The sequence below is a fragment of the Mangifera indica genome, chromosome 19, assembly GCF_011075055.1.
Source record: "Mangifera indica cultivar Alphonso chromosome 19, CATAS_Mindica_2.1, whole genome shotgun sequence".
Lineage (NCBI taxonomy): Eukaryota > Viridiplantae > Streptophyta > Magnoliopsida > Sapindales > Anacardiaceae > Mangifera > Mangifera indica.
This window is the reverse complement of record NC_058155.1, coordinates 8,917,397-8,941,680: the sequence shown is the minus strand read 5'-3', so window position 1 is coordinate 8,941,680 and position 24,284 is coordinate 8,917,397. Positions and strand designations below refer to the sequence as shown.

General features: G+C 33.0%; 3 protein-coding genes and 2 pseudogenes across 3 annotated transcripts; 4 read left to right on the top strand and 1 right to left on the bottom strand.

The window, feature by feature from the left end:
• The first annotated feature begins 1,154 nt into the window (after window positions 1-1,154).
• On the top strand, window positions 1,155-1,871 carry LOC123202902 (non-specific lipid transfer protein GPI-anchored 31-like). The gene is made up of 3 exons (XM_044619053.1): window positions 1,155-1,515; window positions 1,602-1,628; window positions 1,705-1,871. Exons 1-3 carry the CDS (start codon window positions 1,155-1,157, stop codon window positions 1,869-1,871), a joined length of 555 nt encoding a protein of 184 aa, XP_044474988.1.
• Window positions 1,872-6,396: 4,525 nt separating this feature from the next.
• LOC123202799 lies at window positions 6,397-13,394 on the top strand (annotated as a pseudogene).
• An 844-nt stretch (window positions 13,395-14,238) lies between these two features.
• On the top strand, window positions 14,239-16,089 carry LOC123202798 (annotated as a pseudogene).
• A 1,175-nt stretch (window positions 16,090-17,264) lies between these two features.
• On the top strand, window positions 17,265-19,144 carry LOC123202839 (zinc finger CCCH domain-containing protein 15 homolog). Its single transcript, XM_044618991.1, has 3 exons — window positions 17,265-17,457; window positions 18,636-18,765; window positions 18,910-19,144. The coding sequence occupies exons 1-2, from the start codon at window positions 17,335-17,337 to the stop codon at window positions 18,762-18,764; spliced, it is 252 nt and encodes an 83-aa protein (XP_044474926.1). The 5' UTR covers window positions 17,265-17,334; the 3' UTR covers window position 18,765; window positions 18,910-19,144.
• A 645-nt stretch (window positions 19,145-19,789) lies between these two features.
• Window positions 19,790-23,662, bottom strand: LOC123202901 (agamous-like MADS-box protein AGL104). Its single transcript, XM_044619052.1, has 12 exons — window positions 23,478-23,662; window positions 22,054-22,107; window positions 21,936-21,968; window positions 21,822-21,840; window positions 21,648-21,709; window positions 21,489-21,516; window positions 20,931-20,992; window positions 20,746-20,845; window positions 20,622-20,672; window positions 20,404-20,519; window positions 20,018-20,204; window positions 19,790-19,903 (listed from the first exon to the last, which is right to left on the bottom strand). Exons 1-12 carry the CDS (start codon window positions 23,660-23,662, stop codon window positions 19,790-19,792), a joined length of 1,011 nt encoding a protein of 336 aa, XP_044474987.1.
• Between the last annotated feature and the right edge of the window lie 622 nt (window positions 23,663-24,284).

The following is a 24,284-nucleotide window of genomic DNA, read 5'->3' as shown; positions in this document are numbered from 1 at the left end:
TAAGATAATTGGATTTAGCAAAGCAATTTTGTGTCCACTATATCAGTTGAAGTGATTGTGGTGAGTGGATGATTCCATGTGAGTGAGTAAGGCAAACAAAATATTTTTAACATAATTTGACTTGTTGTTCGAGAGTCAATGTTATAGTTATTTTATTTAATTATTTGTTAATGGTAACACAGTATCAATTATTATTATTTATGAATCTAATAAATTTGTCTTCGGGTCTTAATCATTTCATACCTTTTCAAAAATAAAACATAGACAAGTTAATATTGAATAAAAATAAAATATAAAATACTCAATAAAGAAATAATGAAATCAAAAAAGTGTCAATGAAAAATTTAGCGGCTAAATTAATATTTTACCTGTAATAATCTAAGAAATTTTCAAAGTTGATCTCCTTGTCTCATTAATGCAAAGACGTATAATTATATATGAACACCATATTGATCTAACAATTTTAATTCTAAATATAATTGAATGCCCACAATTTGGCAAAATGTGATAGCTTTCATATATAGACACTAGACACAATAAGAAGATAATCCCGACTATGTTGAGTTAGATTGTACCACGTTACATCCTCGTTATCTTTGGAAGAAGAAACTTTTATTTGTATTATAAATAGATCTATGGATAGACAACATGCTGAGTAGTTGATTAAATAATTTGACACTAATTAGTCGTTAATTGAGTAATTTGATGCTAATTAGTGGTTAGTTGTTTATTTAATGTCGTTTTCATAAGTTTGGTGAAATAAGTATTATTCTGTATCAACATAAATATAGTGTGGAAGATTAATAATTTGGATTAATCACTTAAAATAAGTGGTCCAACAATAATACCCAATGCCAAAAAGTTTAAAATATGTACATTCTTATTAGTGAATAGCAACAATAGCTTGCTAAAATTTACCCCAAAATACTATAGTGTGTTGACTTAGTTTAGTTTGATTGGATGAAAAAAGAGATAATAATCAGAACTAATCAATAACTTCCCCGTTTTAGTAGGGAACTTGACCTCTTGTAGAGAGATAGCAGGAGCCAGGAGAATTTTAAACCGATATGTTATCTTCTGATATAAAACTACATTTGACACTTAAAATTACCCTTCTTAAATATTAACTTTGGCGGCTGCATTTATAAACAACAATGGCGAAAATCCTCTTGGCAAACTGCTTACTGTTAGCAAATACACTGGCTGCGGTGGCCAGTGGTTCTCCTACAACCCCTGAACCACCGGCTCCTTCTCCATCATCAACAAGTACGGATTGCTCCACAATCATTTATAACATGGCAAACTGTGTTCCATTTTTGAGTAAAGGCGGCGAAGATGCAAAGCCAGACCCTTCTTGCTGCACTGCATTTAAATCGGTGCTGAGAGTAAATGCTGGTTGCATTTGTGAAGCATTGAAGAGCAGTGCTTCTTTGGGCATTGATTTGAACATGACTAAGGCTGCAACCCTATCTTGGGCCTGTGGGGTTTCTGCTTCCCCCATTAGCAAATGCAGCAGTGAGTTTAATATCTTATTTCTCTAATCTTGCCATATTTTCTTTGCATGTTTATTAAACATATTTATTATTTATTTTTTAATGCAGTTGCTTCCCCTCCGGGTGGAGCTCCCGGTATGTGTTATAATTTTGTATTTATAATATTGTTTGTGTTAGAGAAGCCATTTTCTAATATTTCTACTGGGTGCAGTTAACCCGCCGTCACCACCGGAGAAGACTCCAACGCCACCACCTTCGGAGCCCTCCGGCCAAGCTCCAGCACGGGAACCGTCAGCACATGGTGGAACATACAGCACTTGTGCTTCCTTGGAAGTTATTATTATGAGTGTGGTTGTTGCTTTGTTGTTTAGGATGTGAGGATTTTGATGATTTCTTGGTGGTATTTAATCTGCCCCCGTCTTAGTTTTGGTTCATCTTTTTCCCACTATTATGTATGACACTTCTGGTTTGGGTTTTCTGTTTTATGCTCAATCTTCTTAATCATTTTAAAGGGAAAACATAGAAGAACCATAGGCTAGGAAACAAACATCTAGCAGCACATATGAGTGAAAAATGTTGAAAGCACCCATGTAAAACTTGAAAGTGAAGAAGGCATGGAAGTTTCAATATTAGATGTGGAAGAAGTATATGTGTTGGTGGGGTTTAGTTCAGCCTGCTAATAATAGTCATTCTTCTTAACATATGTGGTATATGATTATAAAACTGATTATTATATTCGTGTTTCAAGATTTCACTTGTTTAATATGATCAGAAAAATTTCATCCTTCCGTCTCTCTTCTGTCTATAATATATTTTCTATGTGTTTTTTATGAATTTTTTGCACTTCTCATTACACTGATAAAACAGTGTTGCACGATGATAAAATCAAAATCTAGCCTTTATTTTTATACTCTTTAATATATATGTTTTATGTAGCAATAAACTCATGTTGGGCAAACACCCATGACAAGGAAAAATTGGAACAGTATCAACTGGTCCAAGTCGTCAATTTTGAGCTTTAAATGTGAAGGAACTACTTCATCTAGTATTCTCGTACAAACAATATTTGAACAAGCCTCATGTTAATACATTATTTCGATTTATCCTTCCTTCCACCCAAATGTGAAGGAACTGCTTCATATAGTATTCTCGTATCACACCAATAATATTCGAAAAGTTTAATCCCTTGGGATATCAACCATGTCCCACCCCATATATAACAAAAGTAGCTATCAAACATAAAGTAATTGATGTCATGTGATATGCGGAGACACATCAAAATTAAAAGGTAATAAAGATATTGTTTAGGTTAATAAAACTAGTCAAACATTAAAATTTTATCTTAAACTTACTTATTATAGTAATTGTAAGTCTAATTATTTTATCTCAGATTTATTCGTATAATCAATACGGATGAAGTCTCCTATTTTAAAAATTTACCCAATAAACCAAAAAAAATTGGCTTGTATGGACCTAACTACCAACCATTAACCCTCCCACGAAATATTCCATTCCTCTATTCTATATGCAAACACAAATCCCTTTTTTTTTTTTAATTATTATTAAATTTGTTACGTATGATCAACCAAAATTTAGAATTCGTCATCCAGACCATAGAGGGTTGTTGGCGCTAGGGCTGGATTCGAGCCGAGCCAGCTCGAGCTCGGGCTTTGCTCTGCTCAGTTCGAGCCTGAAACGAGCCGGGCTCTACTCGGCTCAAACGAGCTCGAGCTGGCTCGGCTTGGCAGGACAGATTTTTTTAAAATTTTTTTATACAAAACGACGTCGTTTTGATCCATATATACACAAAACGATATCATTTTGATATGAAAAACGAGCCGAACCGAGCCAAAAACGAGCATATATATATAGAGTGTAGAAGAGTACTTGTAAATGCCAGCAAGTTGAAGTTGAAGAAGAAGGAGAAGGAGGAGGAGGAGGAGAGGGAAGAAAGAGGTGTTTGTGTTGTTGTGCGGTGTGGCAGAGGCAGGCACCACGTGCAAGCGAACTCATTAAAGGCTGTTAAAACTCAGCAGCCCCTCCTTCGTTAACTCAAACCTACCTCTCTGCATCCTACTTAAAACTGTTACTTCACTTTCTTGCTAATATATTAACTCTTCATCTTTGTAACATTAACCTCTTCAAGGGATCCAGAAACAAATGCTTAACTAATTTCTGTTTTGTCTTAGTTCCATTTCCAATTCTCTCTTTCTCTCTAAAGCTTTATATCCAGAAACAGAGTTTGAACCCAATTTGATCCCAGCTTCTCGAATTTTGTTTCACTTTTCAGGTTCATTACTTCCTCACTCTATTTACAACAGGGTTTCTAATTTTATTTTTTGTAATCATGGTGTTTGTAGGCTGAGTATGCTAGGTGTATGTGACTCTGAATTGGGTTTGAAGCTTCTTTGATTTGTACTTGATATTTTACAATATACTTCTTCCCTTTTGTTGAGTTAATGGGGTTTCAAGTGCTCACACTCCTTTTTTAAAGCGAAAACTTTTTCGTTGAAATCAACGTTTTTGTGAACCTAGCTCCATAACGATGATCTTTGTCTTGATACATACGTTAATCTTTCAGGCTTGTCATACTATTGGTTGTCTTTTATGCTATCGATTTGAAGCCACCAGGGAATATAGAAGGGACTTTTACAGCAGAAATGGTTGAATTTGATTCGTTGCACATCGAATGGATGCTTCATTAGTATGCCAGTAGACTCGGAATATACTTGGAATTGTATATACGTAAGCATACAAAATTTGTTTCCACTGAAGAAATGTGTTATAGTGTCACACAATTGGAGTTTAATTCCGAATCCACTTTTGTAATTTCAAACTCAGCCTTTGTACCTTGACTGTTTTCTACTTAGAAGTTCACCTTTGCTGATGGATTGAGCCTGCTTTTGGTAAGTTTGATTTGGGGTTAAAGTTCAACTCTTATCATTCTCTAAAATAAACAGGTGGAAGCTAAGAGTTGGAATAATTTTATTTAAATCATTTGTATAAATCTGTCAAAAACCAATCTGATGAGAACAACTTGATTTTATAATTATCAAACTGCTTCCAGCAGATTGACCTTACCATTTTTGGTATTGCAGAATGTCAGAGGCCCAAAGGAAATTGCTAATGGCAGTTGGGCATGCCAATGGATTAATGAATGGGGTAATTCCAATTAGAAACCCCGCTAATAAATCTGAAGTTGATGAATTCTGTCATACCCTTGGAGGGAAGAAGCCAATTCATAGTATTTTAATTGCAAACAATGGAATGGCGGCTGTCAAATTTATGTGTAGCATTAGGACATGGGCTTATGAACCTTTGGCACAGAGAAAGCAATCCTATTGGTTGCCATGGCTACTCCTGAGGATATGAAAATCAATGCAAAGCATATAAGAATTGCGGATCAGTTTGTTGAAGTTCCTGGTGGGACAAACAACAATAACTATGCTAACGTGCAGCTCATCGTAGAGGTGAGTATATTAGAATCCATAAATATATCCACTTTCAATAGTGTCCTTGAAGAAGATAAACCAACTTGGGTTAAGAAAGACAATTTGAGCCAGAAATTTCATTAAGTTACATTGCTGATTGCATGCTTTCAATATAAATACAATTTAGTGATTTAAAGGTTATACTTTGCTGAGCTAAAAATTTTTTACAAAAGAAATGAGTTGCCTATTCAGCTATCTGATACTGAAGATCAATAGATTATTCCAGTCTCAGGAGACATGATTTTACAATTTTCATTGTTGATATTTCTGGTAGCATAGGTGGCAGAGATTACACATGTTGATGCTGTTTGGCCTGGTTGGGGCCATGCCTCGGAGAACCCTGAGCTGCTAGATGCCCCGAATGCAAAGGGAACCGTGTTTCTTGGGCTCCCATCTACTTCATGGCAACATTGGGAGATGTTAGGATTGAGACATTTGTCCTCAATCTAATGATCCATTTATATTATAAATATATGTTTTGGGTTTTAAAGGAGGGAGAAGAAGAAAAATATTATGGTTGGTTTAAGGGCAGCCATCCTTAGCTGATTTAGGGAGGTCTCCGATGCCTCGAACAGTCGGAAAATGGGAGACTCCAAACTCCTCGAAATGTTTGGTTTATCTTTGTAATATTTTAATTAATGAAATAGTTTTAGTTTATTATGTTTTTTGTGTTTTAATTTTATGTTTTAGTATAATAAGAGTTGAGTTTCTAACAAAATTGTATTAGAGCATTCGATCCAATGGGGAAGACAGAAGATGGTCAAAAAAGTGAAGATTCGCCGAAAAAAGTGAAGAGTCGCTGAAAAATATTCACAGATGACGCTCACTTGAAGAAGAATCATCACAGGAAAAAATGAGTCCGAAAGTGCAAAAAGAGAAAAAGAGTAAAACGAAAACAGAAGAAAAAGAAGAAGGAGAAGAAAATGAGATGCCAACGGAAGCGGAAAAAAAAAAAACAAAAGACAAAAGGGAGAAAACGCAGAGAAGAAAGAAGAAGAGAAAAAGACAAGGAGAAGAAAGAGAAAGGAGAGAGAGAAAAAAAATAAAAAGAAAAGAGGGCTGGAGGGTAGTAGTGGTTGGCTTGTTGGGAAAAAGAGAAGAGCTGTAGTTGGAAAAATAGAAGGGAAGGCAGTAGATAGGTTTCTTGGGAAGAGAAAAAGGGAAGACGTGGGGCTGTTGGAAAGAAAAAAAAGGTGAAGAAGCAACAACAGAGAGAGAGGGTAGAAAAAAAAAATTAAAAAAAATAAAAATATCAAAAAAATTTAAAAAAAATCATTATATAAATATCCATCTTGAAGATAAGATGGTTTTAAAAGGGAGAAAAATATTAGAATTGAGATATTTGTCCACAATCTAATGATCTATTTTTATTATAAATATATGTTTTGGATTTTAAAAGAGGGAGAAGAAGAAAAATATTAGGGTTGGTTTAAGGGCAACCATCTTCGGCTGATTGTGGGAGATCTCCGATGCCTCGAACGGCCGAAAAATAGGAGACCTTGAATTTCTCGAAATATTCAGTTTATTATTGTAATGTTTTGGTTAATGAAATAGTTTTAATTTATTATGTTTTTTATGTTTTAATTTTATGTTTTGGTTGAATAAGAGCTGGGTTCTAACAGGAGATAAGATAAGATCATCATTAATTGCTCAGGCAGCAGATGTCCCTACACTTCCATCAAGTGGTTCACATGTAATTAGTTTGCTTTCTTTAAAGTTTTTTATGATTTTATTTTTAATTCCTTTTTTTAATTTTTTCCTCAGCTTGTCTGACATCTAATATTCCGTTGTTTTCTTCCAAGTGAAAATGGCTCCAGATGGTTGCTTGGTGTCTATTCAAGACAAAATATATAAGCAAGCGTGTGTTTATACAACTGAGGAGGCTATTGCAAGTTGTCAAGTAGTGGGTTATCCTGATATGATCAAGGCATCTTGGGGTGGTGGTGGTAAAGGAATAAGAAAGGTTTATTTGATACATGAGAAAGTTGCCGATAGAAGTGGATGTATCACTCAGTCAATATGTCACAGAGTAGCGGATGGTCGTAAACCAGTTTTCTTTATATTGACAATAAAATATATGAATAGGTGGTGAAATGTTAGACTGTCAAATTGTATGTCAGGTTGACAAGTTGGGTTTGGTTTTGGATCGTCTAAATGCTTAGCTTGATGATTTGAATTAATTCGTGATGCTATTTGAACTTTATAGGTTTATAATGATGATGAAGTTAGAGCACTGTTTAAACAAGTTCAAGGTAAAGTTCCTGGCTCGCCCATATTCATAATGAAGGTTGCTTCTCAGGTAAGATAATATGCCTTAGTTCTGAAAGTGCTTACTCTTAACTGCTTGACTTAAGTTTTTATTCTGACAACCTATTTGGTTTTTCTCTAAGTAGAGCTGACATTTAGAAGTCTAGTTATTCTATGATCAGTATGGAAATGTTGCAGCTTTGCATAGCCGTGATTGTAGTGTTCAGAGGCAGCACCAGAAGGTATTTACATCTGTTAGATGCAATCACTAAATTTATTTTAGTCTGTAACTAGTGGTTAAATTTTAATTTTTTATTTGTTTATTTGTGCAATATAGAGGATTAACATTGCTAGTGCATCACTCTATCTATGTGGAATAATTTTCCCTTTTTATTGTTGAAGATTATTGATGCATTGTGTTATGTAGATAATTGAGGAGGGCCCAATTACTATGGCTCCATTAGAGACTCTGAAGAAGTTGGCGCAGGCAGCTAGAAGGTTGGCTAAATGTGTAAACTATGTTGGAGCCGCTACTGTTGAATATCTGTACAGTATGGACACGAGCGAGTACTATTTCTTAGAGCTAAATCCTTGGTGACAGGTATGTAACATGGCTCTCTCTGGATTCTTCCCATGCCTTACTCTCACTAGATATTCAGTTTTTATGGTTGTAGGTTTTTGTATGATCTCTTTGAATTAGCTTTTTATAAAAGGGCATTGCTTGCTTGCTGTCAGTCCAGATTATAAAAAGTTATGTGCTAAATAATTCACTTAGGATTACTTCATTCTGTTACAGAACAATCCAGCTGTGCAGTGATTTAGAGAAATCACTTGGCACTTGTACTAATGTCTTAGAGCATGGACAAATTGCATTGGTTGTCAGTTGTCACCTGATTAAAATTTGAAGTGACCGTTTATTGCTTGATTGTAGTGTCCTACTTGATATGTTCTTTAATCTTTCTAAAAAGTTGTAGTTTACACTATTATAGGTGGAACATCCTGTCACAGATTGGATTGCTGAAATAAATCTTCCAGCAGCCCAAGTTTCAGTGGGGATGGGTATTCCTCTCTGGCAAATTCCTGGTATTTTTTTACCTGATCTCTGTACCTTTCAATGCTATTGTTTCAATAGTTAATTAGAAATACATTTAATTTTAATTGTTTTCAATGTATATGTCTTCATTTTGGTGTTTATATGTTTCAATTAATTAGAAATAAGGCAATTTTATGGAATGCAACATGGTGGAGGGTATGATGCTTGGAGGAAAACTTCGGTTTCTGCCACACCTTTTGATTTTGACAAGGCTGAGTCTACAAGGCCAAAAGGTCACTGTGTAGCTGTCCGTGTGACAAGTGAGGATCCCAATGATAGTTTTAAGCCTACTAGCGGCAAAGTGCAGGTTAGATCCTGAAGGTTCTGGAAGGAGTCTCAATTGAAGCATCTTAGATTCCTGATTGTGAGGAACCTTAATGTGCTTAACCAACATTTTGCAGGAGCTGAGTTTTAAAAGCAAGCCAAATGTTTGGCCTTACTTCTCTGTTAAGGTAAATGTTTGTTAATTTTGTCTAAATTAATGTTTAGATGTTCAATATTAATAGTGATTGAAATTGTCAATCGCAGTCTGGAGGAGGCATTCATGAATACTCAGATTCTCAATTTGGTAAGTTTTATCTGGCAGCTTGGAAGTTAAGTTTGATCGAGCAAATTAAAATAAATACATTTGATGCAATTAGAATTGGTTTTTTGGTGCAGTTTCAATTTTCTGTAAAAAATTGTTTCCCACTAATTTTTTGACTCTTTGTGGACTCCAAGACTGTAGTAAAGTGGTTTAAGTTCTTTGGAGGTCTCACTTTTGAGTAAACTTGTTTTTTGTAGCAATGTCTTTTCTCCAAATGGAGCTTATTGTTGTATGCTTTGAAGTAGTTTTGATGCAAAAATAATATGTTGCATCTTACCTCAGGCCATGTTTTTGCATTTGGAGAATCTAGAGCTCTAGCTATTGCAAATACGGTTCTTAGGCTGACAGAAATTCAAATTCGTTGAGAAATTTGTACCAATGTTGATTACACAATTGATCTTTTACATGTAAACTTTCTCACTAATTGGCATTCTTATCCATATTATAATCATTATTTCACCTTGAAAATTATATAGACCCACAAATACAATCAAACTCAAGTTAAAAGTGTCAAACAGGCTTTAGGTTACAGGGAAAATAAAATCCATACAGGTTGGCTGGATAGTAGAATTGCCATGCGAGTTAGAGCAGAAAGGCCTCTGTGGTATCTGTCTGTTGTTGGTGGTGCTCTGCATGTAAGTGTCTGCACAATAAGTATATACTGGTGTGCAAATGTTTGTGTAGGCATGTGCACGTATTCAGCTCATTTGTACTTGGTATTTCAGAAAGCATCAGTGAGCAGTGCTGCTGTGATTTCAGTTTACATTGGTTATCTTGAAAAGGGACAAATCCCTCCCAAGGTGCTGAGAGATTCCTTTGTGCATGCCCTTGTAAACTTAACTTTATCATAATAATATATATTTATTCCAATTGCAGCACATATCACTTGTCAACTCTCAAGTTTCTTTGAACATCGAAGGGAGCAAATGCACAGTTGGAATTGTAATGACGCAAGGTTTTATTTGGCTTTTTCAAATTGCATGATTATAGGAGTTATGGAGTTAGTATTCCCTTAATATTCTGGAAAACTATTGCTAGATTGACATGATCAGAGGGGCGCCTGGGAGCTATTGATTGAGAATGAATGAATCAGAAATTGAAGCAGAGATTCATAGGGGGTTTACTCATGCAGGTAAGATTTTATTTTACTTGTAGATTACGTAATTCTCATAGATTTTACTCTTTTTATGTTTGTTTTTAGACTATGGTAAGGCTACTAAGTTATGTTAACAACTTTACTGATCTTACCAAATTATAACGAGTTTTATAGTCCAAGTTATCCAAAAATCTTAAACAAATAGTATCGGTGTGGATCCTTATGCTTGGGACTTAGCATGCTTATCGTGAATTCTTCTGAACCAGCACTTAATGCACAGCATGTCCTAGAAACTTATTGGTGTTACTGATCTGTAACAAATGGATCTGTATTGATCGGTGTTACAGCATTACCATTACCAAATGTCTGGATTATATTCCTACAATTAATGAGTCTATACGGTAATTCAGGAATTCTGACCATTAATTCTGTTGGTTTCACATCGGACCTTCATCTGTTGGTTGTTCAGATGCATAAATTATATAGTGTACATTCAGAGTGCAGGTTTCTCTAAGCTACTTATGTATGAGGCCCAATGTATTGCTCATAACACTAAATATGGTTCTTCTTGTGTGGGCAATTTACCATACAAAATATTTTGAGTCTGTTCCACTTGCTGTTATCTTCAAGAGTTAAAGCATCCTAGTTGAATTTATACAGGAAAAGAGAGAATTTGGGGGTTTAGTTGAGTGGTTAGGCTTCTGGTTTGATACCTAAGAGCTGGGTTATTAAATAGAAATTGAAAAAATATCAAGGATTTTAGGCAGATGCTATTTCATCTAATTAAGAATCAATTTCTGTTCCTAGTACCAGAGAGAATTCTACAATCATGGGGGGTGAGAAATTGAAAGTTGCATATTATGTACATCTGAAATTTCGTAAAAGTAATTATCTGCTTCAATTTGTTGCAGTTGAATGGAAATAGTCATGTCACATATGCAGAGGAAGAGGCAGCAGGAACTAGACTTCTTATTGATGGAAGGACTTGCTTGCTTCAGGTTCCACACATTCTTTTCTTTCTTATTTTTCTTTTTTTTATGAGCTTAGCTGGGGTAAATTGTTTCTTTATCTTTGTTGTATTCAGAAGGATCATGATCCATCAAAGTTAGTGGCAGAGACACCATGCGAGCTGCTGAGATATCTGGTTTCAGATGTAAGTCACATTGATGCTGACACACCTTATGCTGAGGTTGAGGTCATGAAGATGTGTATGCCTCTTCTTTCACCTGCTTCTGGACTTATCCGGTTTAAAACGGCTGAAGGACAAGCAATGCAGGTATATTGATTTCCAAGTAAGTAGTTTAAATCTGCTGTATTGATGAAAATTAAGAATTCAATTCTCTTGTAGGCTGGTGAGCTCATAGCAAGCCTAGATCTTGATGATCCTTCAGCTGTAAGAGAAGGTGAACCATTCCATGGAAGCTTTCCAGTCTCGGGGCCTCCGACTGCAATTTCTGGTAAAGTTCATCAGAAATGTGCTGCAAGTTTAAATGCAGCTCGCATGATCCTTGCTGGTAAGAATATCTTGCCTGTCTTAATTTTAATTTAAAAATTTTTAAATAATGTTGTTAATCTGTAATTTATTCTTGTCTTTGTTTTATTGGGTTTGCCACGTAGAACTATAGGCTGATAAGATTACCATTGCTTTTTTATTTTTAGCTTTATTCCTTCTCATAAACAAATATGGTATCTATTTTGGGCAGTATAGCTGCAGGTAATTTTTCTTTACCCCAAACCAGACCCCCCCTTATTCAATACAACTTTCTGTAAAATTTTGGATGTTAACTTCTAAAGCAATATTATGTATACATATTTTTTGCCATAATTTAAATATATAGATAATGTGTTATTATATGATTGGGTGTTACTTTATCTTTAATTTAAAATTATCTAATTATATGATAACGCATCATCTATGTATCCAAATTGAGTATAAAAAATATGTACACATAGTTTATTATAACTTTTATATATTAATATAAGATTGAGTATGGCTCAATTATGATTGAGTGTCCGTTCCTTGATCTTCTAATTAGAGAAGAGATAGACTTGAATATTTTTCATTTGCTAGAGGTTGCTTAGCCAAATGGTGAAGGTGACCTATGAAATCCAATCCAGCTCCAATTTTCTTGCACGAAATATTGTTTGACATAGTTTGTGATTATTGTATTATGATAATAATTTATGAATCAATAAAATTATACGTCCCAATTTTAAGTATACAAATGGTACACATTTATATGTGTTATCATATGATTAAATAATTTTAAATTAAAAATAATATAATACCTAATTATATGATGACGCGTATAAATATGTACCTATTTATGTATACGAATATAGGAAAAATTGATTTTATAATAATTAATTATTTAATCTTTGATATAAATTATCATTAATGACTTATGAAAAATCATAATCTAGTTGTGAGTGTTTGGTAAATAATCTAAAATGTTTGTTTTCGGATTACAAATGTAAAAAAATGAAATCAAATAATTAAATAATTGAAAAAAATTAATACCACTAATTTTTTATTTAAATATGATAATAATTCGTAATTGAGTAATATTATATGTATAAATAACGACGTGTCATCATATGATTTCGATAGTTGAAAATTAAAAGTAAAATAATATTTACTCATATAATCATATATATTTTTTGTGTATAAAATTATACACATAATTTTATTGCTCTAAAATTTTTTAAAAAATTAACTGAATAAGTTACAGTTTTAATTATAAATATTCTATGCCTCAGTGATTGATATATTATATTTGTTTATACAGTATATAAGTGAGATTTGTTAGACTTAAATATTTCTAATGAGTTTCAGATGATAACTTACAAATTTATCACATACATATGGCCAAAAGCCTTATTCCACCCAAGGTTTGTTGAATGTTCAAATTGATATATGTTAAATATTAAAAATTTAAATTCTCATTTGTGAGTGGTTAAAATTAACAGAGCAATTAGTTTTAAAGAGAAAATCATTATTTAATCAATAATATATTAAAAATAATAGAATTTTATCTCATTTCTCTTATTAGTGTAGAAAACTAATAGTTTTTCCTCATAATTAATGACTGATAACTTACATTTTCCTTTTTTGGGTTTCAGTTTTTTATGAACAATTTTTTGACGAACGGCTGGCCTTTCCAGCATTCTCTCTCCATCCTGACAATGTCTCTCCCTCTCTAACGTTGCATTCAACACTCGTCTTTACTGTTGATTCATCTAGGCATCTTTGTTAGAGATCATAGTTTCACTTTTGTTGATAACGAAGACACCTAGACAAATTGACGTCGGAGACAATCATTGGAAGCTGCACGAGAGAAGCTAAATGTTTATTAGAAAATTGTCCTTGAAAAATTGAACTCTTAAAGAAAAATGTAACATTTCAAAGTTTAATTTTAAAGTGAAATTATTAGTTTTTTAAACTAAAAAGAAAAATGAGATAAAGTTTTATTATTTTTAATATATTATTGATTAAATAATAATTTTATTTTTAAAACTAACTAATTTTATTAATTTTAATACTCTAACCAAAGTTTAGGTTTTTAATGCTTGGTAAGTAACGGTTTGAAAATTCAACAAATCTTTGGCCCATGCATATTGAATTGATCTGGGGTGAAACGTGGACTTCAACAAAAGATACGAAGAGATCCCCCTCCCAAGGCGTACGCCTTCATTGAAAACAACTTTTCACATGATTCAATTCAGTATATGTAAATTAGATTGATTATGAAGTTGTTTACTCACTTTAAAATATGTATTTTATATATCCATACGATTGAGTTATTGGGTTTTTGAAATATTGTATTAAAAAAAAAGTGCATCGAGTTGTTACTATTTCACCCGACTCGTTTAAAGAAGACTTAGAATATATTTTATATAGCACCTTGGGCATATTATTGTTCTTCTGGTATGCCATTACAAAGATCTTTCACCATATGTGGCCTGCTCCACTCCAGTTCCCTTGGGTAACTTCTGTTTTAGGTTTCTTCAGTGTTTCTACAGATTCGGCATTATCAAATGATTTCTTTATTTATTGGATTACCTACACCACTTCACATGATTCTAGCGATTCACACGACACCATCAAATCAGAAACTGTTGTTCACTATCAATAATTACGTAAAAAGATTTGAAAAAAATATTAAATAGTTGAATCTCTGATGCTTATTTATTGAGGTATCCTTATGATCTGTTGTATAGATATGAAAATAATGGCATTCATGCTTCTAGTTCTTTTCTTTCTACCAATCCTGCTTTTGTTTCTTCTCCAAAGATACAAAGCCCCCATAAATGTTCGATTGCCGCCTGGCCCTAGGGGGCTTCCCTTGATCGGTAATTTACACCAGTTTGATGCCTCAAACCCAGAAAATGTGCGGAAGCTCTCTCAAAAGTATGGCCCTCTTATGTCCTTACGTATTGGCTCTGTGCAAACCCTAGTAGTTTCATCAGCAAAAATGGCTAAAGAGGTGTTGAAGACTCATGATCTTGCATTTTGCAGTAGACCCACCTTGCATGGTTAGCGAAAGTTGTCTTACAATGGCTTAGATTTAGCTTTTGCACCATACAGTGAGTCTTGGAGGGAGAAGAGGAAATTATGTGTAATGCATCTCTTCAACCAGAATAGAGTGCAACAATTTCGTCCCACTCGAGAAGATGAAGTTTCCCGTATGATTCAAAAGATAGCAAAATCAGCTGCTGCTTCTAAACCAGTTAACTTAAGTGAGTTACTGATTTCTATGACGAGTAGCGTTATTTGCAGACTTGCTTTTGGCAAGAGGTATGAGGATGATGAAAGCGAAGGAAGTAGATTTTATGCTGTGCTTCATGAAACTGACGTTATGTTAGGAAGCTTCTTTGTTTCAGATTATTTTCCTTTCATGGGCTGGGTTGACAAACTTAGAGGAATGATACAACGCCTTGAAAACAACTTCAAGGAACTTGATGTATTCTTCAATGAAATTTTCCAAGAACATTCAGACTCCCAGATGCCCAGAAATGCGCAAGAGGATATAATTGATGTTTTACTTCGAATACAAAAAGTTGGAGGACTTAAAGTTGATATCACTTCGGATCACATCAAAGCAATTCTTATGGTGATATATATATCCTCGTTAATCCAAATAATAAAATTATTTGTATTTATTTTAGATATATTTTTTACATATCTCATCAAGTGATCGATGATTTTAAATTAAAAATAAAATAATATTTAATAATTAAATATATATCTATTTATATATTAAAAATAAAATAATATTCAATAATTAAATACATACCTATTTATATAGAAAATATTGTTCTAGTGCAAAACATTTAGCTTCAAATCACAAATATGTAATTTGTTTCTTTTACTCCGCAGAATGTGTTTGCTGGTGGCTCAGACCCAAGTGCAGCTACCGTAATTTGGGCGATGATCCATCTGATGGCAAATCCTAGAGTAATGAATAAAGTACAAGAAGAAATCAGATCTGAAATAGGAAGCAAAGCTTTTGTAAATGAAGATGGCGTTCAGAAGTTGAGTTATCTGAAAGCTGTAGTGAAAGAGTCAATGAGATTGCAGCCAACAGTTCCATTTCTAATCCCAAGAGAAACAACTGAAAAGTGCATCATAGAGGGGTTTGAAATACGGCCTAAAACACTTGTTTTTGTGAATTCATGGGCTATAGGAAGAGACCCTGAAGCTTGGCCGAACCCTGATGAATTCTGCCCGGAGAGATTTATCAGCAGTTCTATAGACTTTAAAGGACACTTTGAGTTCATACCATTTGGTGGTGGAAGAAGAATTTGTCCAGGATTACAGATGGGCGTAGCCACTGTGGAGCTTGCACTTGCTAATCTTCTTTACAAATTTGATTGGGAAATGCCGCTGGGGATGAAGAATGAGGACTTAGATTTTGATGTTGTACCAGGTATCACCATGAATAAGAAAAATGCTCTGTGCCTTTTGCCCATCAACTATGGATAAGGGGAATGTTAGCATTAATATGGGATTTCTTTGGAATTATGTCGTTCATATTTGTATTAATGTTCTCTATTTGAAGAGTAAATTTTCTTACGATCCACTGACCATCTCTATACCTTAATGCTTGAAATTAAATATATATCCTAATAATAAAATTGTATATAAATAATAATACTTTATCATGTGATTAGATGTTAAAATTGATCTCACATGCTAGAACAATAATAAAAATTAAAATTTTGAACATCAAAGCCCTACTTGTTTTCGATTGAAAGCTAAATTTTTAAATGATAGGTGAAATTTTGATGACTAAATCATTTTAATTTTTGAGCGTCTTTTCTTTCTCTTCAAGCGGCCAAAGAGCTCTCTAAATTTACTCTCTTTCTTGTGTGTATGAATTTTTTGAAATCTTTCTCTTAGTTAAAGGGTCTTATCCTTATATGGTTTTTCTTTTTTTGTCAAATCAAAAACATATTTTACGGGCTTGCAACCTTTATACATGATCATCCAAACGGTTTCAATTATCTTTATATGTCCCTTGACCTCTGTAATTAACAATAACTTAATATTAGACATATTTATAAAATTATCTTCATCAATTTTATGATGGGTATTACCTCTTTCATATTGAATCTCTTATAAATCATCACTCTTTATTACGTTATTCTATGACTATTAAAGATTAATATTGGTCTCTAAAGAAAATGTACTTCTCAGTCTCACGTTAATAGTCACATATATAAAACAATTAACATCATCGTTATCCTTGATATCATAATATATATCGTTGATAGCATTTTCTAGTCACATGATTATGTGGATAAGGTTACATTTATGGGTAATAAATAGGCGTATACTCAATAACCCAACAAATCTTTATTTAAGTTCTGTTCGATTGAATTTTCTTTATTTTCAATTTGTCTCCAATATAACCTATTGTATTATACATATTACATACTCATCCATTGTGTTTTATATCCAATTAAAATAATTAAATTCTATTAAAAATTAATATTAGATGAAAAAAACTAACAGAAAGATAAATATTCGATCATTATCAATATTATTTTTATTATTTTAACAGCTAATTATTTATACTCCCCTGAGAAAAACAAAGAAGGTGGTTATGTTAAAAAAATTTTAAAAAAACACTTGGGTTTTAATTGTTGTAATTAATTAATTAATTATTTATTCATAATTAAAAAACAGTAAATGCCAACCGTTTGGAACTAAACCGAGGTTGAAAGTCAGACATCAAACTACGCCGTTTAGTTCCCCAAAATCCCTTCGCTAGCAGATCATGCCCTCATAAGTCAGAAGAATCGGCTTTAGGTTCCAACTCCGAATGAAAAGAGAGGAAGACGAACGAAAAATCATGGGTGCAGAAGAGGAGCAACTAAACGAGAAATCACCCTCTACCGCCAATCCCATCACCCCGGCCCAATTTCTCTCCTGGAAGCGCCAGAAGGTCTTGCTTTTTTCCTTCGCTTGACATCATGGAACAGTTACACTTTTTTCTTTTTCTTTTTTGGATTATCTGATTTAAAAACCGAAACTGACCGAGATTGTTAGGATCTGTTGACGCTTGTCTTGAAGTTAGTTTACGCATTTATAGCTGTTCGTTTTCAGTTTTAGAGGAGAAAATTGTTGGCTAAGTTAGTATGTAGAGTATGATCTTTTGTCTCCTACTTGATGTCCTAGAAGTTGAAATTTAGGGATTTATCAATTTTTACTGTGCATGGTTTGATGGAATTAAATAATCAAACTAGGGATAGAGCAGGGCTATGGAAAATTAATATTGTTCATTTGGAAAATTGGTTTGGTATTTCGTACGCGCAATATGTTGGCCAGTATTTTTAAGAATTAGGGGGCACTTCTTATGTTCATTTAAAATGTCTCCTTCATACGTACCACTGATAAATTAATCTGCTATATAAGGTATTGTTAATGCATCAGCACTGAAACCAAAATGCTGAGATTAGTACGTCTGATTGGCAAGAGTATACCCTGAAAAGCTTTATAGATTTTCGTTAAACACAGATTGATGGTGGTAGTCCAAGATTGAAGAAGGTAAGCTGCGCCCATTTTATTGAATGAGATGTCGGTACCTTACTGTTGGCAGTGTAAATGTGTTTTCCAGTGATGATTATCAGTGTTGTCATTTGGATCATGACCGCTGTTTCTTTTTTCTAACCCAACTGTCTTCAGAATCTATGTTGACATTGTTTAACGCATGTTTGAGAATCAAATGATTCTTTAAGTGAAACGATAAAGTGTATATCACAATTCTTTTCATATTTTTCTCAAAGCAACAATGAGCTATTTATTGTTAATGGTAAAGAAAAGTAACAAATTGAATTGTGGTCCTAAATCATATGTAGCCATTCTCTGTAGCTATCTCAATGCATTTATTATAAATGGAGTATACCTTCTTGCAAGTGAAATTAAGCTTCTCCCCGTGGATAGGAGGCGATTCTGAAGTGGGGCAGGTTTGAGAAAGGAGCTTCCTTTGTTTGTTATCTGTGTTTAGGACTGATATCATTTTCTGCATTTTATGGTGAATGTGCATCCATCTCCCTATCATATGTCATGCATGGATATTTGTTTACTTTGTCTGTTTGGATAATATATCTTTACCTTTTGTAGGATGCTGATACATCAGCTCGAAAAGCTGAGGCAGCTAGGAAACGTGCAGAGGATATAGCTGCAGGAACAGTTCAAATGAATGGCAGGGAGCTTTTCTTGCATGAACCTTGGGTTTTTGATAACCATTAAGGTTGGTTTGTTAAAATACATCTTTTGCTTCTTGATTGCCATATGCATAATACAACGGCTTGCTCTTGAAAAAAATGAATTGTTGAGTCTCTGCGAAACTGTTGGTTTTTCTTGGAAAATTTATCTTTATATATGCTCCTTGCAGGTGGTGTATTTGAAAGCATGATGACAAAAAGGAAGAACAATATTAAATCAAGCAGAAACATTCATAGTTGTTTGTCAGCAATCAGTTGAGAAAAGAAATGCTTGTATTGCTATGATTTGAACAATTGTGTGCTGATTTCCGTGGCAGTTGTGTTGTTATTAGATCATAAACGAGTGTCTTCTCTTCCCTTGGTTTGTATATTTGTCAATGAAATTCTTTCAAGTTTTTGATGGTATGAGCAATTTAAACTGGAATGAGCCTTTACTATTGATTCTCAAATCTAACAACCAAACCTAGGGGTGAGCAGGTCCAAGTATCCCGCTGGAAAAAAACTTATCCGATCGATTCCAGTTCCAGTCTTGGGTATTCGGAAATTCATAAAGATTCTTCTCTTTCCCCAGCTGTCCTCAGTCATAAGCCACCACGAACACTTTCACCCCCACAGCATTTCACTTCGCCATCAACACTAATTCATGAAGCCATCCACCATTATCCTCAAACTATCTACCATAAAACAAGAGAAAAACATATATATATATATATATATATATATATATATATATATATATATATATATATATATCAAGTCTTAATTTTATGAAGAAACGTAAAATATATGTAGAACTAGAAGCTGAATTTTATATGTGCAATATCAGAGTTGAGAATAGCTTGTCATTAATTTGGTGGGGTGGACATTGTGTAATGGAAGAAGAAACCTAATTATCGATGACAAAAATGAATTAATTCCTAGCACATTAAGCTGTTACATATTTATGATTACATTATATATATTTGTATTGAAATTACATTAGAAATAACGCAAATATTCTCAATACGGTACAATGAAAGTTTGTATCAAAACTTGAACTGGGTTGGCGTATCAACTTGTGGGATTTTGTTCATTGTCCGATTGTATATTGTGGCTATTGATTGGGATATCAACCTGCTCACCTTGCATAATCTCTGTTGCCTCTGTACCCATCAACCCATGCTGCTGCACACACCATATTATGCCCCAACCAGCTCAGCTCATATCATACTTCTTTTTAATTTACAAATCACAAACCTAGACATGGCTTACAAGGTTAAAATAATCATAATTATCAACCTGAATGTGAGGGTATAAGGTAGATGACATGGAAGAGGAACCGAGCCCTGTTGGCACATAAGCCTGATGCCATGTCGGATAATTTTCGCCACCCGGATTTGTCATTTGGCATTCTCCCATGCCATGTGGACCTGTGTTCGAGCTGGTTCCTGCCAACAATGGCTCATATGTTGCAGTTGATAAATCCCTGAAAACATAATCAAGTGCTTCAACGAGGAGTTCTAACACAAAGTGTGAAAGTTTAAATTTTCAATTAATAATAAATAACAACTAATCATATAATAACGCTTATTTATATACTAAAAAATATGTACATATAACATTGCTCTTTATTATATGTATGTGGGACAAACGAGAATAGAAGAGATGTGGTAGTGTAGTGTTACCTGAGTTGATTTAGAGAGGCTGATGCATCGAACATTTGGGTTTGGTTATGGTCGCCATCAGGCAGCCAGCCAACAACTTCATTCTCAAAAGAGGTTGGCATTGCTTGTTGACATTGCTGTTGTTGAGATGCAATATTATAATTTATAACAAACTATTACTCAATTTGGGAAATCCCATTTTCATATTACAAGTTGTTTTTAGCATACTAATTAATTACCTGCATGCTAGATGGGTCGTAAGAAGATAGATGGTTACTCAATAGATAATCCTGCAACCTCAAGTAAGTAAGAATTAGAGAAATAATAGAACTCTACGGGGAAGAAAAATTAATGCAATTATACCTTTCTTTGCACTACTCGTGTCAAAGTATCAACAAGATTTTTCTCACAGGATTCTATATCTTTCATAGATGTTAGCCTTAAAGGGTCAGGTTCATATGTCCTGCTTTCACGCGGAAAAATCAGTAAAATCATTGAATAACCATAAATAAAATGAATATATATATGTTTATTAATTCTAATTAAACCTTATCTGGTCCTCAGCCATTTGAAGTTGGTGTTGCAACCTGCCAACCTCATGTTGGAGTTCCTATAAGGAAAAACGATTACCGAAACGTTTTGGGAATAAATAGAGATGATAATTCATATAGTGAGATCAGGTCTTCAACCTGCCCCTCTCGAATGAGATGGAGATTTTCTAGTAAAGACAGGGATGAGGACGGCTAAAATTGCTACAGTTGGTGATACAGATATATATCTTTGATCAATTCCCTCTCTAATTCATTTCTTCTACCACATATTTCTAAACTATTATCTATTGGATTAACTTTAAAAAATTTAATTATTATAAATATATTTTAACACTTAGTAAATATTTTATTATTTTTTTAACGAGGATAGAGAGGGAAGTATGGGAAAATTTCTTGCTGGGATGGGGAGACGAAATTGAGAGAAAATTTTCCTGAGGAAATGGTATTTAACCCCTATCCGGCTTGATGCTATCTCTAGAAATAAAGAAGAGAAAGAGACTATCATTAAAATAGTTGGTTTTTTATGATATTATCACTATTATTTTTTTATTTTACCTCAATGTCATTGTTGATGGCCGCAGGACTGTTTTATAGCATCAGAGAGGATCAAGAAAAAAGAACACAAAAGGAAGAAAATAATCAAAACCAGTTCATTAAATCATTCAACTTGAATTGAAAAAACTTCTTAAATAGGGTTTAGAGACAGAAACAAACTTGGCTAGTTGAAGAGCAATGTCATTTTCACTCCTTAATTCCTGCAGAGCCCTTAGCAGATACTGCATGAATTCAACCCAACAAAATTTTCACCAAGATGGGTTTCAAGTTTTAACGAAATAATTCTTTTTTTTTTTAATGATTAAAAAACTAATGAAGAGCTGTCTATCTTACATCTTTGTTTTGAATATCACTGCAACAAAAATGGAAAAAAAAAAATGAAATTATTACAACTTCATCTAAAATAATTAAATGATTATGAAGAAAATAAAGGGTTTAAAGGCTTACGGGTGTCTGCGTTGGTCAGGAAAATTCAAAGCACTGCAACAAATCCTTTTATTAAATGAATAATTGAGAATTCAAGAAAATTTAATAATTAATTTAGAAAAATATTTAAAGAGCATACTGTTCTCTTTCTTGATCGGGGAGATTAACAAAACGAGAAAACACATCCTCAATCCTGAAATTCGGAAAAATAAGTAAAATACGGCAGGAGAATAACACTTAATGCATTATTACGTAGTAATTAAGTTGATTAATTATGATTATATGACTAAAAAAAATTTGCTAGTGATCCAGGGAAATTCAAAATTTTGCCACTTTTTAGGTCCGTTTTTATAAATTTATCACATTTTTTACATACTAAATATTTGTACCATAAAATTTGAACATTATAAAATACCGTTACATTTGACAAAAATATAAAATTCATACAAGACTATTGTTCAATCACACAAAAACTCCTATGTTTTTGTTATATCATCATTTTTCTTTTGTATTTTTGGATTGTTGATTGTTGATTACTGACGGCCAGATTTTTTGATTAGATATAGGGCTTGGTGAGATTTTTAGTCAAAAAAAATTATAAATGATCTCAAATTCTGAATTATATATTTATAAAAGAATAGATTGGTCAGATCGTCAATTATATCTTTATTCATGGTTGAAGATAAGAATAGTTTAAGGGGGCGTTTGGTTGGCGTCTTTTAAGATTATCTTGATAATCTATCTTTTATTCCTTTGTTTGGTTTATCAGTAATAAAATATTACAGTAATCTTCTATTATCAATACTAACGTGACAGGTAATATAGATGGTAATCTGATTACCACCTTCACCTTAGGTATTTAAAGATTACTAAAATAATCTTGAGTTTATTATAATTATATTATTATTTATTAATTTTTTGAGATAAAAATAAATTTATTTTTAATTAATATGACAAATAATATAAAAAATATTTAAAAATAATTATATTTAAGGGAATTTAAGTAAAATAATTTACTAGTAATATTTTATTACCTTTAACCAAACACAATAATTATTTATACCTATCAAATTTTATCAAACATAATAATCATTTATACCCAATAATCTTCAAAGTAATCTATTTTCAAAGTAATCTTTCTATTTTGGTAATAAAACATTACTCAAACCAAACGTCCCCTAAGTGTTATGCTATTTTTATTGTATAAATATTTAATATCTAAAAAGTGTAATAAATTTGTATAAACAGTCCTATTTTATAGTAAAAATTTCAATTTCCCAATAATTAATCATAAATCTAGCAATCAAAAAACGTGGCATGTCATCAAAATAAGCTATTCATTTTCCTTCTAAAATGGAGGGTACGTCGGAAATTTGTTTAAAGTCCGGTCAAAAGATCCTAATCCCTAGCTTCAGAGTTCATCTTTTCATCGGTTCTATGAAGATAAGAATAGTAAAAATTCAAACAAATTTGATATATATTTATATCGCATGCATGGTATTGGAAAATATTGCTATACAGAAATGTAAAAACAAAATGATGAAGATGAAATGAAAATGGCACCTTTTTTTCCCAGAAAAGTGACTGAGACGACCAGAAGGGGAGAACATGATGAGAGCAATATCAATATCACAAAGGATAGAAAGTTCATAAGCCTTCTTGATGAGTCCATTTCTACGCTTTGAGAACGTAACTTGCCTATTTGTGTTGTTTTCTATTCTCTTAATCTCCAATTTAACACGACCCATCTTGATATTCAGTAAGCTTTCGTCTATATATATATATGATCTATTACACCCAAAAAAAAAAGAGAGAAAAAGATAAAAATGTTGATAGAAACTTTATGAATTGGAATCAAAGAGTTTGGCTTTTTTTGGATTTATTTTTAGAAAGAAAACCTATGGCGTTGTTATACATATGTGTGTGTGTGTTTAAACAGTGCATGGCCCTGAAAAGTAGGGCTGTTAAGGATTAGAGATAGAGAGAAATATGGTTGGAAATGGAGGAGTGTGAAGAGATTGAAAGGTTTTGAAGAGAAGGGTTCGCTGGCATTCGATTCAATGGTTCACAATTACGGGTTGTCTGTTGGTGAACCATTTTACATCTGGTTCCATTATATGTGTGCATCTTTGCCTTTGGAATCCCCAAAGGAAACAAATATAACAAAATAATGAAGATCTCCTCCCAACCACACAAAATACCGTAAACTTTATAACAAAATGAAACATATATATATTGGAAATTAAGAAAAGATGTTCCTTTCTTTAACTTAACATTATGTGATCTATTGAATCCAATCAAACTACTGAACATGCGATTTTTTTTTTTTTTTACTTTTACTGAGCTTCGAAATTATTGATTTATTATACA